The sequence below is a fragment of the Pleurodeles waltl genome, chromosome 9, assembly GCF_031143425.1.
Source record: "Pleurodeles waltl isolate 20211129_DDA chromosome 9, aPleWal1.hap1.20221129, whole genome shotgun sequence".
Taxonomy (NCBI): Eukaryota; Metazoa; Chordata; class Amphibia; order Caudata; family Salamandridae; genus Pleurodeles; species Pleurodeles waltl.
The window spans coordinates 22,816,605-22,834,699 of record NC_090448.1 but is presented as its reverse complement, the minus strand read 5'-3'; the positions used below and the strand labels follow the sequence as shown (position 1 = coordinate 22,834,699).

The window sequence follows — 18,095 nt, the reverse complement described above, 5'->3', positions numbered from 1 at the left end:
CAGGTTTGCGGATGGCGGTCTGACCACCTCCAATGCGGCGGTCCGGCCACCACATTACAATCCTGGTGGTCGGGCCACCAGGGAGCCACCATCTCCTCCGGGATCAGAGATCCCGGCGGTCTGGAGATGGCAGTGGTCCTAATCCGCAAGGGCAGCACTGCAAGCTGCGCTGCTCTGGGGATTACCACTGCCATGAAAATGCTAGCAAAGAACGGGTGCAGGGGCCCCTACACTGCCCATGCACTTGACATGGGCAGTGCAGCCCCCCCGGCCAGCAACATTGCAATGTTCATTGTCTGCTTTGCAGACAGTGAACATTGCGAGGCTGCTAGTGCACCCTGCGCTCTACAGCATTGCCACTGGCTCGATTACAAGCCAGAGACAATACTATAGGATGTTTCCCTCCAGGCTAGCGGGCGGAAACTCAGGTTTCCGGCCGCTGACTTAGTAGGAAACTCTTAATGGGGCCGGCAGGGAGGTAACTTGTATGGCAGCAATCTCCCCGTCGGAAGTTAGGTGGACAGTGTAAACCGTTTGCCTAACTCATAATGAGCCCCTCAATGTGATCACTCCAGCCTGAGCAACGGTAGTGAAGTGTTGGACTTTGGTGGGTTCAGATTCACTATACCTACTCTAACTTGAGCAATAGTAGGGAAAATGTTATATATGTGTATACAGTGTTTGTACACAAGCACAACATGGATTAGTCTTGCACTTGTGTCTTAGCTGGTAAAAATACACACGAGTGTGACATGTTAGCGTTGCCCTTGGGTCTAGTTATAATATGCATGACAGCTATAACCATAAGTGAAGTGATGTCTTTAGAACAGTGCAAACTGGAAAGAGCCGCTCTTATTCTGTACTGTGATGTTTTAAAATAAGGGGAGCATGGGTTGGAAAGTTGTGGGGATACTTATTCAGGTGTGGTGACTGTTGTTGTCATTTGTTATTTGGACTGCCGTACGGATGTTCATGTATTCAATAATAAACAGATCTTACCGCGTTACGCCCTGGCTCCTGGGACATCATTTTGGTGCAACTCCAGTCTCAGTAAAAGTAGAGAAATCATTGAAACAGGTCATATTTACCATTCCCACTCTAACTTAAGCAACATTGGCAAAACTACTGGGCTTTGAAGGGATCAGATTTACTATTTCAGTTCAAACTAATTGACAGTAGGGAAAGTGCTGGACTTTGGAGAGGTTACATTTGCTATTCCCAGTTCAACCTAGGCAACAGCAGGGAAAGTATTGGACTTCGGGGGAGGCGGGTTTAAATTTTATTTTAAAAAACTCAAATTTCGATAAACAACCAAAACCCCCACTAAATTACTTAAAAAACTAATAAACAAATCAACTTATACCCCTTTTTAGCAATGTAAACATTATTTGCAATTAAAAACGCTCAAACATTTACAATATAACAACCCCCCCACTCCCTTACAGTCCCAACAATCCACAAAAAGGAGAAATGATACTAACTTAAATAAATAAATCACAACAAAAACTTGAAAAGGACATAAATGTTCATAAAATAAAAACATAACACATTAAAAAAAGAATATCATCAAGTAAATAATTTACATAATACCAAAAAATAACAAAAATAAATAATCACATTTAAAAAGAAAATAACATAACTAATATAATGAATTAAAAAATGTTTTCTATTAATTTAAATAAACTAACACATAATTTAAGTAATCAATTTAATTAGCCAATTACATTTTACAAATTATTTTAAAAAGTTGTAAAAAAACGTTAACATTTATATTGAAACATCTTCCCACCCTATTCCTTTGTTAGCTCTGCAAGCTGCTAATTATATGAAACAAATTAAAATAGGCTGAAAAATAAAACTTTAAAAATATTACCAAAATAATAAAACTGCTACAAAACAACCAATTAACATATCAATAAAACAATTACACATTAAAAATAGTACAGAATCTATATTGTATACAACTATAGTTGTTGAGTACAAAATATTAAAACTTTAAAAAACAATATTTTTACCTGTCGTATTCTATACCATGATATACTTCTAACTTCAATATTTTTTTACTAGATTTATGTCTGACAATATTTTTGAGACAATATTACTGTATTGCACCTCCTATAGACTTTGATATCCAAACCCACCAAGAAAGAATTCCTGTGATTTCCCAAGAACTACCATACAAAACCTGACACAATCACATGAACCTGGATGGATTTCTGCACCAACGTATACCCAATTTGCCAATTTGCCTTGGCCATGGATATCACCCTCAAGAAACACCTCACCAAGAAAACCCGGGCACCGAGTACTAGCACTCTTGACTGAAAAAAGTTAAACAATTTCTTCCAGAGAATGACGTCAGAACTTCTGTTCAAGCCCTCATACTCTTGCATCTCAATCTCCACATTTGCCATCTGAAGAGCATCCTAAATGCAGAGGTTCACCCCATTCATGACTTAAAGAAATTTGATGATATTACCTTAATACCTTGGAACGAGTAAAAAACTTCAACTATCTAGGGATACTGCTTGATGCCAAGTTGTCATGGGCACCGCACGTCAATAAAGCTGCTATCTCCTTAGTTCATAGTTCCATGGGATTAGTAAAAATTACAAATGTTCAAGATCTAGCTTTGTTTCACCAGTATTTGAGATCTATAGGTGCAAAGCACAGGCTGCTGCTTTATATGGTGCCGAACTCTGGGGATTTACAAATCTAACCCCACTGGTTACCCAGGAAAATAATGTTATGAGGGGGGTACTGGGTCTCCCTCCATCTACTCCACTGATTCCTCTAACCTATGATATTAATATGAAACAAATAGGTAAATTGGCAGCCCTGAGGCCCTTACTTTACTGGTGTAGACTTTGGACAATCCCTGAATTGATCCAATATAGGCAAGCACTAATTGAGATCATGGACTTGGACAAGGCCATCTCCCTTCCGTGGCTCCACTATATAAGGCAATGCTTTTACAATCTAGGGCTGAAATTTTATTGGGAAGAACCGCATACACTCACAACACAATCTAAGATTCGACTTAAACAAGTATTTTGGGACTTCACTCTAAACAGCCCTCTCTACAGCAAGGATCTAGGTAGACTAACCTTAAGTTTCCTGGATATCAAACCATTACCGAGAGCTGAGGAATGGATAGATACTATCCAACGTAGGCGAGCATAAGTTTTATTTATGAAGTTCCGATATGGGACTCTCCAGGTTAGGACTTTTACTTCTAAATGGGGCCCCTTGAGTGGGAGAAGACATGAGGCGACTTGTGGGCTGTGTAATATGGAGACTTCTGAAACGACGGATCATGTACTTTTAAACTGCAAAGCTTATGATAAACCAAGGAGGAAATGGATTCGACCTATTTGCAGGAACGTTGGAATCAGGAATTATAATGAAGCAGCTAGATTCTTGAGATCTAGTACTATACCATATGTTGTTTTTGGTTTAAGCCAGTTTTTACTAGCAATTTCATTTATCAGAGACAAGGCGGGCCTGAGGCTCTAGGCGCTTTAACTCAGACAAAACCCCCACAGTTAATTTACGGTCCCCAAAATGATAAATGGGAGCCGTCTTCTGTAATCCAATGGACTCTGGTTATACATTTAGCTAAGGATATATTTAGCCCAGGGGATATTGATAATGCTTGGGAAGAACATGAATTATAAAATAATGTTGCCCCTTAGCACAAGGACCGTAGTTATCGGGAGGATTTTTAAGTTTTTTAGAATTGTCATTTGACACTTATGGAACTAGCTTTTAGATCCAGTTATTTATTTATTTTTACTTAATTGATGAAATAGTCCTCCCCTAGTTAAGCAAATAAGTGCCTGATGGCACGGGAGGCAAATTTTAAGGGTTTTATAAAAATGTAATATTGTAATTGATTGTTATTTATTGCTTTTAGGACTAACATTGGCCATTATCCAGACAGTCTGATTTTAGTATTTAAGTGAATATTAATTGTTGCTGGAATAATGTGCTTTTTGTATTGCTTGATTGTATTTCCCTTTTATGGCTTTTAGCCGAATAAAGGCGTGCGTGCACAAATATGATATTACCTTAACCTTGATGTAACTCCGCTGGCTCCCCCTGATAGCCAGTCTCCTGCTCAAAATCAGCTGCACCATCTGCAAAGACTGATAGCCTGCACCCTTTGAGAACCACGAGAAGTGTTAAGCTTGTAAGAGAGACAGGGAGCCAACCCAGTAAAGGATGTTAGTGATCCGTAGCCAGGACACCATCAAAGTAGAGATAATGATGTGCTAAAAAGAAAAAACAATGTCTTCTCCATTCATGCACCCAAGATCTGGAGGAAACTCTCTATAGCGGAAGATTTAGAAGATAGCTGAAAACACACCTATTTAAAGAATACTGATTCAGGACAAGGTAAGAGTCCATGTCCACTTTTAGAACCCACCATCCTCTCTAATCACTCATTGACTGTCTCTATGCCTTAGTCTAGGTTTCCACAAGACAAATGATACCACAAACAAACAGATAGGAGTGGGGAACAAGGGTGGAGAGTGGCTACAGGGCTAGGGCACCATTAATGAGTGAGTTGAGGCCACCTTCAGGGCTGAGAGTGTGGTAGAGGGTGAACCTGTGGTGAGGATGTAAGGTGAGAGATATGCAACCAAAGGGTAATGTGGAAAAGCAGATGGTGTTGGCAAAGCAGGGGATTGGTGTTTTTTTCCCAAATAAGGATGGAAAAGATATGATATACAGTTGAGATGGATTGAGGTAGGAGGCAGGCACTATGCATCGAGTGCAATTGAAGGGTAACAGTTTGGGGAATGAGAAAGCAGTAGCAAGAGTTGAGCGGATGGCTCATGTCAAAGAAGGTCAATGGAAATCAGATGACAGAAATAGTGTGCTTGTAGAGGCCTTGGTAGGTGGCCTGGGAGGGATGAGATGAGGGAAATGTTTGAGGTTATTTAAACAGCCATGAACCAAGTAGTTGGCCACACCCTCTTCCCAAATGACACAAATGACCATTGCCTCTCAATCCTCCTTGAACTCTGCAGCTTTCATCACCTTCAGACCTCCGCATTATTCCACACCCTGAAAACTCACATGGGCTTCACTGGAAAAAGTAGACAGTGGTTCAATTCCTACCTCACCAACCAACAGTAATCCATTCAGATTGGAACTATTAAATCCTGGACTCTCCCTATCACCTGTGGCATCCTAGTATTACCCATCATTTCCCAAATGTATGCAGTCAGCAACATTAATACCACCAGTATACTGATGACCTACAACTCTGTCTCAAGTTTCCTCAGCCCATGACATACGTAGACTCAAAGCCTGCTTCCAATTAATCCAAACCTGGAAGTCAATAAACTAACTAATGCTAAACCCCATGAAGGCACCAAACATTGTTTGATGCAATCATGGCTCTAAAACTTAAGTCTAGCAGACTTCATACCCCGAATGACAGAACAGGCCAAATCAGTCAGATTCTCCCTTGACTGGAACCTCTCACTCGAAGAACACATTGCCTAGAAGACAAACCCTGCCTGGTTCCAAATCATTTCTCCCAGAAGACATTTAAACAGTTCAAGCCCTACTCCTCTCCCATTTGGCTTGAGTCAGCACCCTGCTCAAAGACACCCACAGACTGCCCTTGCTCCCCTGAACAGCATCCTTCACACAGCAGCTGCATGGCTCATCCCGGGGGTGAAAAAATCTGATCACATCACCCTCACGCTAAAGGCTCTTCACTGGCTACCACTGCAAACCTGGATCATCTTAAATATGAGATACATCACTTACAAGTCCCTTTACACCAAGCCTCCTGTTTACCTGGCTAACAAACTAACAAAATCTGTGTGTCAATGCCAGACAAGGAGCTCTGTCATCACCAGATTATAAACTAAACACTGCAGGAAGTAAAAAACAAGCCTTCTCAACATAACACCCCGCGATCTAGAATACGTCTCCTCTGTCATCGGACCATCACTACCCGTCCTACAATTCAGGAAGAAACTGAAAACTCACCCCTTCCATAAACATTATCTCAGATAGGCTGACTTCTCAACCCTTCCACTAGTTCTACCTTCTCCTTATTTGCCTTCTGACTCATATATACCCACCGTGGCTTCTTATCCACTGTACTGTGCATTTTTGCTAGAAGGTAAAAATTACACCTTAGACATACCAAAACATACATGTGTGGCCACCAAGAGATGTGGCCAGTTAGGTGTGCATGATAGGGCATTAGGGAATTTATTTACACCTCATTTAAAGGTATAGTGGAACTCTTGTGCAAATATCCAGGCTGATGAGAGAAGGGGATGAGCCTGAGGGAGCAGAGAAAAGAGAGTGAGAGGAGGGGTCGAACACAAGGCTTGAACAATTAGGCTCTGAAGGAGGGTGGTAGGAGGAGGGCACCAAATGGGTGATTATGCCTGTACATGGCAAATGGCTACATTATGCACAGCCGTGCAAAGGGAATTTCCAGGTATTTAGATGTGGGGAGAGGGAGTGGAGGCAGCTGGTTTATGATTGATTCATGAAAAGTTCCATATCACTATTTTAATTTGGAGGAAGGATTAGGGTAGCATGGAACGGCTTTGGGTGATTGGTAGTGGGTAGTGGGGACCAGTGCTTAATTTGAGCCAGTCGGTGCAAATGGGGTTGATCCAAATATTGCTATGACAGCTACATCGGCAGCTGTAAAAGGTGTTGTCTGGATCAATCATATTAGGGTCTGGGGAAGGTCTGCTACAGAGGTCTAGCCTCAAGTTGATGGCAGCTCCAACATTATGGCCTGATTTATCTGAGGAACTAAAAAGGAGAATTAATATACATTTCATTTGCACATTGCATATTATAAAAGCACATATGCAAATAGTCAATTTGCAGGGACACACTGCTACAATATTACTAAAACACTTCACATCAAGTTTAAAAACGGAGATGGAACATAAATCACCAACTAACTGGGCAGCTAAAGTGAAGGCAAGATAAATAGCAGGATTTGAAGTTAATATGAAAAATAAATAAAACATAATTTGTACCGCATTTGTCACTGGAGAGAAAGGAACCAAGGGGCCGATTACGACTTCGGCTGTAAGGGAACCGCCATCTCTTTTCGGCGGTCCAACCGCCCACATACCAGCCCCATTAGCATGTGTGTGGGAACCCCGCCACCAGACCGCCGCCACCACCAATATCAGAGCTTCCGTGGTGGTGGTGGGAGAGGCAAAGGCGACCAACAAAGGCGGTCACATCATTTCTCCTGCGGGATAAATCTGCCTTTTTGCAGACCTTTTCATTCGTCGGAACAGCGCCAAGCAAGAGTTGGCGGAAAGGCAGGTAATGAGCCAAATAACTGGCTCTGGGGTGAATGTGCCCTTGTGTAATGTAGCTGTGTTCATGTAGTGGCCTCTGACGCCATCATGTCGGCATGCGCATTGTTTCACTTTCACAACATGATGCAAGGAAACAGTGTGCCCAACTGGCTGGAGGCACCGCAGTATGACCGGCAGTGGCTTCCAACTCTTCTAGAGCCGCAGTGTGTTGCCACCATGACTGCTCCTCCCACGCACCTGCAAGAAACTCGTAATGCGGTGGTCGAAATGCCGCAGGGTTGGCGGTGTTCCCTCTACTACCACCAAGGCGGGCTGGCGGTATGACCTCCAAAGTTCTAATCGGGACCTAAATGTACCTCACCAGATGTTTAAAAAAGCTATGTTGTTTTACGGCTAGGTAGGAATAGGGTTATTAGAAACTTCTGTTCGCTTCAATTTGAATAGAAGTGAAGAGAATGGATTCAATCCACTTGAGCTTCTATAAGGGGTGAGCGAGGTGCTGAAGGAGAGGGCAATGAGGAGTTTATAATTTGGGAAACAAAGAAATCATTCAATTGACCACGAAGTACTGTAGAATTAATTATTTAGAGGGAGCCCTGTCTAATACTAAGCAGAGACAATTAGCTTAAAGGGGGTTGATTGCTGCCTTAAATATTGAATCACAAAAGATTTTTCACAGCACAAATGGCCTCTTACTCCAAGTGTTTGACTCCGCTTTGAGTACTAAGCACATGTATTCCACCACTTAGGTTCCAATCCTCCATTTTGTTCCTTCGCAGCTTTTCACTCGGCAGAAAACCAAAAAGCGAGAGGGGATTCAATGTGAGTCTTACACAAGGTGGTTGTTTGTGCCAGTCTTACATGAGGCAGCTATGTGTACCAGTCTTACATGAGGCAGCTATGTGTACCAGTCTTACATGAGGCAGCTATGTGTACCAGTCTTAGATGAGGTAGTTATGTGTGCCAGTCTTACATGAGGTAGTTATGTGTGCCAGTCTTGGATAAGGTAGTTATGTGTGCCAGTCTTACATGAGGTAGTTATGTGTGCCAGTCTTAGGTGAGGTAGTCATGTGTGCCAGTCTTAGTTATGTGTACCAGTCTTACATGAGATATTCATGTGTGCCATTCTTGGATGAGGTAGTCATGTGTACCAGTCTTAGGTGAGGTAGTCATTTGTGCCAGTCTTGGATGAGGTAGTTATGTGTGCCAGTCTTACATGAGGCAGCTATGTGTACCAGTCTTAGATGAGGTAGTTATGTGTGCCAGTCTTAGTTATGTGTACCAGTCTTACATGAGATATTCATGTGTGCCATTCTTGGATGAGGTAGTCACGTGTACCAGTCTTAGGTGAGGTAGTCATTTGTGCCAGTCTTAGATGAGGTAGTTATGTGTGCCAGTCTTACATGAGGCAGCTATGTGTACCAGTCTTAGATGAGGTAGTTATGTGTGCCAGTCTTAGTTATGTGTACCAGTCTTACATGAGATATTCATGTGTGCCATTCTTGGATGAGGTAGTCATGTGTACCAGTCTTAGGTGAGGTAGTCATGTGTGCCAGTCTTAGATGTGGTAGTTATGTGTGCCAGTCTTACATGAGGCAGCTATGTGTACCAGTCTTGTATGAGGTAGTTATGTGTGCCAGTCTTAGATGAGGTAGTCATGTGTGCCAGTCTTACACGAGGTAGTTATGTGTGCCAGTCTTAGATGAGGTGGTTGTGTGTGCCAGTCTTACATGAGGTAGTTATGTGTGCCAGTCTTACATAAGGTAGTTATGTGTTCCGGTCTTGGATGAGGTAGTTACATGTGCAACTCTTACATAAGGGAGTTATATGTGCCAGTCTTGGATAAGGTAGTTACATGTGCCAGTCTTACATGAGGTGGTTGTGTGTACCAGTCTTAGATGAGGTGCTTGTGTGTGCCAGTCTTGGATGAGGTAGTTATTTGTGCCAGTCTTACATAAGGGAGTTATGTGTGCCAGTCTTGGATGAGGTAGTTACTTGTGCCAGTCTTACATGAGGTGGTTATGTGTGCCAGTCTTGGATGAGGTAGTTATGTGTACCAGTCTTAGTTATGTGTGCAAGTCTTAGATGAGGTAGTTATGTGTGCGCAGTCCATGTTTTCATCATAGAACTCAGAATATCCAAAGCTGTTTCATTATGAAGGTGTTTGTTAATTAGTGCAGCAACAAGTGAGGAAAGTGGTGTCAGTAATCACTCTTGTTCTGGGAACACTGTCCACATGCATCAACCGAGCAGGCCCAGCGGCAGATCACATGATCCCACAGCCACCTACCCATCCAATCAGAGCCCACTGGGCTTTTTCTTAACTCCCTCACCACCGTAACACAAACGGAGAGTTTAGGGAGATTGGAACAAAGTATTTAGTAGGAATCGACCCATACTAGCTCCCTGCATATAAAGCCAATAAACACAAAAGGGTATGGGGTTCACTAATGATAAGGAGCTATAACAACGGGAGGTTATCCGGAGGCTCCTAGACCTCACTCGGTGTCAAAAAAATGGAGTGTGAGTACTGTGGGATGGTGATGGATAGGGGGAGGGGGTATTTCCTTTACGGGCCTGGTGGTCTCACACACTACATAGTGTCATGCTACATCATTTGACCACCTAGCCCCACCAAGGTAGGACAGTGCCACCTGGGCGGACTCAACCTCACCATTAAAGGAACAGGAGGGAGTGCGTAAATTATTATTTATCTGGAGTTAGTGGGATCCAGCTAAGCTAGGGGAAGATATAAAAACACCTAAGCAGTTACCGGTGTGTAATCTACACTTTTAATAGTGGTGTCTGCTGGTGTATTAAAAACAAGGGTGGGACACCAAAGTGAGAGTGAGGACTCACTGGGTCACCTATCTAAAAAAAAATGGCCAACATGTTTCTGCCCTCTGCAATGAGCCAAGGAAGGTCTGGTGGCATTGTTCAGGGCCTAAGATCCCTAAACGTCATGCAATGCACAAACAAACATCCACACTCAATAAGAGAGGTGCCTCAAGCGGTCAAGCGAGGGGTCGGGCTAGGCGCACAGCGAGCAACTCCTTTGACATAAGTGTGACTATAAGGGGACACTCCCCCTCCTGGAATCTGGGGCCAGTAGCCTTAGATGTTGGGGCCTCCGCTAGGTAGTTCCTTACCACAGGTAGGCCCCTTCAATTGTTATATTTCCTTCCCACTCTCTTATTGAGTATGGATGTTTGTTTGTGCATTGCATGACGTTGAGGGATCCTAGGCCCTGAAGAATGCCCCTAGACCTTCCTTGGCTCATTGTAGAGGGCAGAAACATGTTGGCCATTTTTTTTTAGATAGGTGACCCAGTGAGTCCTCACTCTCACTTTGGTGTCCCACCCTTGTTTTTAATACACCAGCAGACACCACTATTAAAAGTGTAGATTACACACCGGTAACTGCTTAGGTGTTTTTATATCTTCCCCTAGCTTAGCTGGATCCCACTAACTCCAGATAAATAATAATTTACGCACTCCCTCCCGTTCCTTTAATGGTGAGGTTGAGTCCGCCCAGGTGGCACTGTCCTACCTGGGTGGGGCTAGGTGGTCAAATGATGAAGCATGACACTATATAGTGTGTAAGACCACCTAGTCCGTAAAGGAAATACCCCCTCCCCTATCCATCACCATCCCACAGTACTCACACTCCATTTTTTTGACACCCAGTGAGGTCTAGGAGCCCCTGGATAATCTCCCGTTGTTATAGCTCCTTATCATTAGTGAACCCCATGCCCTTTTGTGTTTATTAACTCCCTTACCACACCTGTAGTTTTTTTTTAATTAACTCACCACTCCTGTAGTTTTTTTAACTCCCTCATCACACCTATATTTTTTACTTCTCACCACACCTATAATTTTTAACTCCCTCATCACACCTATATATTTTACTCTCACCACACCTGTATTTTTTACTCTAATCAAACCTGTATTTTTTAACTCTCACCACACCTGTATGTTTTAATTTCCTTGCCACACCTGTATTTTTTTAACTGTCACCTCACCTGTATTTATAACTCCCTGATCACACCTGTATTTTTAAACTCCCTAACCACACCTTGCCGCCTGCCACACCTCACACATGCACTGCCGAAACAGGCCTAGCAGCGGGTCCCCACTGCAGCCTCCCCAGACACTGCCTGTCCAGATTTTTCTTGCCTCACTGGTCACTAGGGATTAGCCTTTTGCCTCATTGCACACAAGCAGCACCCCAGAATGGCCAGTGACAGGTCATGTGATACCATAGGGAACTATTCGTCCATTCAACCAATCCTATCCCACTCTGATTTGTTCTGCCATATCACCAATCATGAATGAAGGAATCACACCACGCTGCACACAAGCACCAACCCAGCAAGACCAGTGGCAAGATGTGTGACAATACCCTCTTCAAAACCACACCCTCACTGATCCCCTGCCCTAGCACCCAGCCCAGCAAATCAGACCTCGTCCTAATTTTTCCTGCCTCTCCAACAAGGATTGATCTCCCTCGTCACCACACAGGAGAGCCCCAGATGGCCCAGTGGCAGCCATGTGATACCAATGCGGCCTAGGCATCCAATCACAGTGCAATTTACATTTTCCCCTGCTCACCATCCACTAAAGGATGGCTTCACTCCTCACAACAAACATGCAGTGCTCCAAAAGTCCAAGAGGCAGGTCTTGGCACCTTAGGGTGACCTCCTCAAATAATCAGTGTTGGCCCTGATTTTTCCACTTCATCTGCCTCTTTTAATTCCTCAATCCCAAGGGGTATTTTGTATGAGTAGCTTAGCCTAAAGGTGAAAAAGAAATGCCATCTCTTGTTCGGGTCTATTAGAGTAGGAACTCCTGAGGGCCAGAGCCCCTATACCTCAGGTAAACGATTTTCACTATGTGCATTACACACAACTCACCACCTTCCACCCAATACAAACCCAGACCATGAAAACACCAAGAACGTCATAAACACCCCCTTGCAAAAACACTCATAGCACCTAGAGAAAAAAGGCCTTTTGACTCATGCTCATAAATGTACACTCTGCGGCCCTCCATGCACCTGACATCACAGGTGATATTGCACAACATAACCTGGATGAACTTGTCATTATAGAAATATGGGTCATCTACACCTCCACACACATCTGAGATATTCATGTCCCTTAAGCTAGAATGTTTGATGTGCAGACAGTACACACAAGACAGTAGGTTTGCTTGAGCTCCTCACCTGCCACTTCCCATTCCTACCATCCCAGACATGCAGAGACACAATGAGGACTTCACAGAGGAAATCTCAGACCTCACTTCCTCTGCCTCCATTCAAAATTAAAATCATAGGTTCCTCTGAGACTTCATCTTCCCTAGAGACACAAGTACCAAGACAATGAAACACCTTCTAAAAACCCGTCTTAATATCTTGAACATCTAGCAACACGTCACCATGCTTACCTACTCCAAAGGCAACACTAGTGACCTCATCTTAACGGTCTCTCCATCAATGTAATGAAAGGTCACTCTACCTCTAGACTGACCATCCATCTCACTATCCCCTGCTCCCTGTCTCAAACCACAGCAAACTACCAAGTACAGCTGAAATGAGAAAAACAAATTTATCAGCACTTCAAAAACTCTCCACTGAATCACTTCAAGAAAAAACCATCAGACTCATTGTCACTTGACAGCAAACAACAGATATCAACATACCCCTCAGCACATAAATCACCACCCTGAAAAACAAGTGAACACCTAAAAAGCAATCTCCAGTCTACTCTAAAACTAGATAAGCAAAAACAACCGCTCCCAAAACTATCCCCCCAGCCTCAACCCACTCTTTAGCACAGAGATATGCAATTTTGTACGTAGGTAATAAAGTACTCCTGATCTCCAAAAAGAATAACCCTTTCCTCCAGCATCTTCGTGAAATCGTGACCTCTCCACTGTTTTTGACACACTCACACTCAACAACTAAGCACTGATCTGCACATGGGAAACACACATAGAAACGGTTCTGTAGTGGTGAATCTCCTACTCACCAACCATTCATGCAAATGGGAACCCCCAAGATCCCAGAACCTCCCAATCTCCTCCAGGATTCCATCTTGTCTCTATTATTTCAGCCTCTACAATCAACCCTTTAGAGCCCCACTCACCGGCTGCAGCAACAATATCCTAATCACAGGCTGCTGCATCAACAGCTACAGATGCACCAATGACACAAGACTCTATGTGGGAAAACTCAACTGATTGTGATATTTGCTGACTCAAAACTTACCTCAGTCTCTCTGAACAGGATGTCTATTCCCTTCCTAAAACTCAACCTGACTAACAAAGAATTTCTCCTTGTTACCAACAGGAACAAATGACCACACATTCATTCTTGGCTGTCTGAAACCACCCTGCAAAGCTTAATCCACCAGGTAGCATCCAAAGCATAATCTCTTTTATTCAACCTCAACATCAACTTCTACTTGCAAAATAAAACTAAGACACCATCATACCAACTCTCCTTCCTGAAGTAGTGAAACATTTCTTCCCTGAACCTGACTTCAGTCCAAGCTCCGATCCAGCAGAACCTTGAAAATACACCTCACAATACATCCCATCAAGGCCCTGGAGATGTTCAACTCCAACACCATAATCCTGAAGGCACTAAATCAGATCCCAGCACCCCCTTAAATCCCTCATACGCATTAACACAAGGAAAACGGTCATCCAAGCAGTCATCACCAGCACACTCGACTATGGGAACACGCTGTACGCAGGGATAACCAACCAGCTCACTAGAAGACTGAAAACTGCCACAATGCAGACATGAGACTAGTCCTTAACCTCCAACGTGAAGCCCATATCACACCAAACATTAGGGAACTTCATTGGCTCCCGATACGCAAGCGCGCACACTTGAAACTTGTCATCTACTCCTACAAAGCTCTCCACAATACTGGCCTGGGATTCATGAACAGCCGCATTCAGTTTCACCACTCTTCCAGATACCTCCACCCTGCTGTTTACTCATTAGCACATACCCCAAGCAAAGACAAAAGCAGAACAGTGAGCTGTACCTTCTCATACCTGGCTCTTAAAGCCAGGAATGAACTCCAGGAACACATCAGAGCCTCTTCCTCCCTATTTGACTTTTGCAAGAAGCTGAAGACCTGGCTTTTTGAGTAAAGCTTGGGAACTGGCCTCACACACCTGCTATGAAGTGCCAGGATACTCTTACAGGTGTCTAGTGTGGTAAAAACACAGATGAAATAACATAACAAAAAATCAAGACTAGACGGATCACATAGGAAGACGCCAGGAACGGTACTCCTGATTACCTGGCTGAAAAATCATCACATCAGGCTGACTAGCAGAAGACAAGGCATTATCGCTTAGAATCACAATAATGTAAAATGAGAAAACCAAGAGACAGACTATCCCCCTCTATGCTACAGAATCAGAAATAGTTTCTGTGTCAACATCAAACAGCCCCAGCCCACCTACAATTTATAAAGAACCTGATGTCTCAATTCTTTAAAGAACACTGAGGGGGTCATTACGACCTCGGCGGTCTTGCCAAAAGACCGCCGAGGCCGCGGGAGACAGAATACCGCCATTGCCGGCGGTATTCTTGGCTCCCTATTATGACATTTCTGCTGGGCCAGCGGAAATGTCACATCAACATTGCTGCCGGCTCGTAATAGAGCCGGCGGCAATGCTGATGTGCAGCGGGTGCAGTAGCACCCGTCGCGCATTTCACTGCCCGAAATTCGGGCAGTGAAATGCGCGACGGGGCTATGCCTGAGGGCCCCTGCACTGCCCATGCCAAGGGCACCCCAAGTCCCCTTACCGCCAGCATTTCAATGGCGGTGTGTACCGCCACGGACAGGCTGGCGGTCGGGGACTCATAATCCCCAGGGCAGCGGTGCATGCACCGCTGCCCTGGGGATTATGACCGCCAGGCGGAAACCTGGAGGGAAAGTGGAGGGGCCGGAGGTATGGCCGTGGCTTTTCCGCCACGGTCATAATTGCTGGCGGAACACCGCCAACCTGTTGGCGGTGTTACCGCCAACTTACCGCTGGCCGCCAGGGTCGTAATGACCCCCTAAATCCTAAAAAGTTCAGCACTCTCTTGCTTTCTAGATACCTTTGCGTTTCATGAATGCACATAGATGCATGCATAAAATACTATGGGCCTGATTAAGACTTTGGCGGAGGGGATTACTCCATTCCAAATGTGACGGATATCCCACCTGTCTAATTACGAGTTTCGTAGGATATAATGGACTCGTAATTCGGCGGGCGTGATATCCGTCACATTTGGGACAGAGTAATCCCCTCCGCCGAAGTCTCAATCAGGCCCTATATTTTCACAGATCGAACTTCATCAGAAATAAACAAATTGACAATTTAAAAATAAAACAGATCAGTACCTGAATATGAGTCTGCTTGTCCAAGTGTATATCCATAAGATATATAACTTTCAACTCCATATACGTAAATTCCAAATGTTTCCGACTGGTGGGAAATTTCATGTTGTCCACCTACTTTTCCTAAATTCACTTCCCAACCTGTGAGGCCTTCCAGGTGTTGTACGGTCAGTACATAATCACTCAGTGGTCTGTGGTCGAGCAGAAAATCAGATGATGAGGAGGATGAGTGAGACACAATTAATAGGTAGTTGTAATAGAAGGCTTGGGTAACAAACTTGTAGTATCTCCTGGAGAAGCTGTTGGGTGGAACGGTTGTAATGAAAGGATCGAATATGAATCCTAATGGACTGTTGCTCCCCTGGAAGAGATAGCCAACCATGATTGACTCCGTTGAATTCACAAGCATTCCGTTTTGTAAGTCCACTCTGACCTGAGAACCAGGCTGAAGGTGGTACTGTCGTGTGGTGCCTTCTGTATAAAGATCGACTGTGGTGTTTGGTCTTGCAGCAATGATAATAATACGGTCTTTTGTATCTTTAGTCATCAGGGGGAATATAACAAACTGTTTCCCCCAACTTTGCACAGGATATAGCTGTTCAACTACAATGTCACACGCGCCAGCTGATGATGTGTAACATTTATTACCACTGAAAACAGCCACAGGTGTTGAAGAAACAAGTCTGGTGCCAGTCAGGTCATTAGTGTCACTGAGAAGAATGACCTCTTGTGGAGCCAGGGTGATGGCGACCGTCTGTTTGTCTTGATATCTGATTCCATCAACGACTAAGGAGCCAGACACTGTAATGTTGACCTGAGTCTCAACATCTTGGCCATTGCCAACAGCAAAATGGTTTCCTTGACCACTTGCAGATGTGAAAACAAAGTACTCTGTGCCCAGATCTTGTTTGGAGAGGCAGGTCATAGCATCAGCAGTGTTGGCAGCTGAGTTAAATGCAATGACGGATATATCTGCATCTGCGTCCACCATCACTAGCTTCCTTGACTTTTCACCTGCCACGAGCATGTAGTCGGTAGATAGGACCACCTCTGTTGTGCTGTCCTTGGCCAAGAGCACAGTCTCATTGTAGGGTGGAGAGTGGACCGTGACCTGCACCGTGCATGGCTCATCATAACTGCTCAGCTGCAGTGCAAGGGTGACTGGAAAGCCAACATTTTCGGTGAAGGCTACAATAAAACTTCTTCCTATAAATTTAGAATGAAGGCAAGAAAACAAAAAAACATTATTTGTAAATGAAATGCTTGTTTTTTTACAAAAAGGTGCATATTGATAACATGAGCATAAATGTATCTGGATCAAGAGTTTTAGGCACAGTGAGCCTTCTCACTTTTCGTGTGTCCTGTGGTCTATTAACCCAAGCATGGCACTATCGAAGACTATGGGGCATGTGTGATGAGGTCGCGGGCGATACAGAGCAGTGAGGAAACCTGCTATGCTGTGTTGCAAGAGAGCATGATAGCTGGATAGCGCCAAATCCACAGAGATATGGCGCTATCCTGCTCTCTCCTTGGTGCCGGGCACAATCAGGCTGCCAAACACCACACACACACCTTTACGTCATAATGCAAGGGTGTCTATGTGACGTCTTGCCCAGGTTTTGTAGAGTAAGGCTATCCTTCCAGTACAAAATACTATACGCTAAGACTAACTTTAAAATGTTCCCTACTTTGTAGTGGGCTATACAGTGCTGCACACATGCAAAGTCGGAAAAGAAAGGGGAAATAAAGCATTTCTGCGCAATAGGAGCTATTTCAAGAGGGCATTATGTTTGGAAACAAAACCTTGTCTACTTTTTTACTAGATAGGATTTTGAGTATAAAACCATGAGTAGTTGCCTAAGAAATGTAAATAATTTCAGGTGAATTTCCAGTGCAAAACAAGATTTCCTCTGAAAGTAAAATGTAAAAAAAACAATTTTGCCCCAATTTGCATCACTTTTGTGACTGAAACAATGCACAAAATCTTAGTAAATATACCCCTTTGTGTTACTGGTAGAAGAAGGGTAAAGCACTATTGTCATCACAGAAAGAATAAGCTAATAGCGCCTGGATACCAACATGGATAAGTAGTGCACTATATCAATTGACATAAGATAACATGGAGATATCTAGAGATGGGTTGAAATAAGTGCAAGTTGTACTGTTCAAGGTATGTACAGAGCAAATTAATTACAACCCTGGCCAAACAAAGTTATAAGTGAAAAATGCCCCATATATAAATATTTACATAATGTTTGTAGCACTCAAGGAGAACATATGCATTACTTCTAGCAGCACAGTCCTTTCCAGCGCTATAACATGGTGATGTGTCTTAACACTTCCACACAACGCTTCTC

The 18,095-nt window shown here is 43.7% G+C and overlaps 1 protein-coding gene across 1 annotated transcript in view; it reads right to left on the bottom strand.

Moving 5' to 3' along the window:
* The window catches only part of LOC138258868 (IgGFc-binding protein-like), a 96,072-nt gene that overhangs the window by 60,862 nt on the left and 17,115 nt on the right, over window positions 1–18,095 (bottom strand). The window contains exon 3 of the mRNA XM_069206165.1: window positions 15,742–16,944. Within this exon, the coding sequence (XP_069062266.1) occupies window positions 15,742–16,944 (1,203 nt within the window). The remainder of the gene's footprint in view (window positions 1–15,741; window positions 16,945–18,095) is intronic.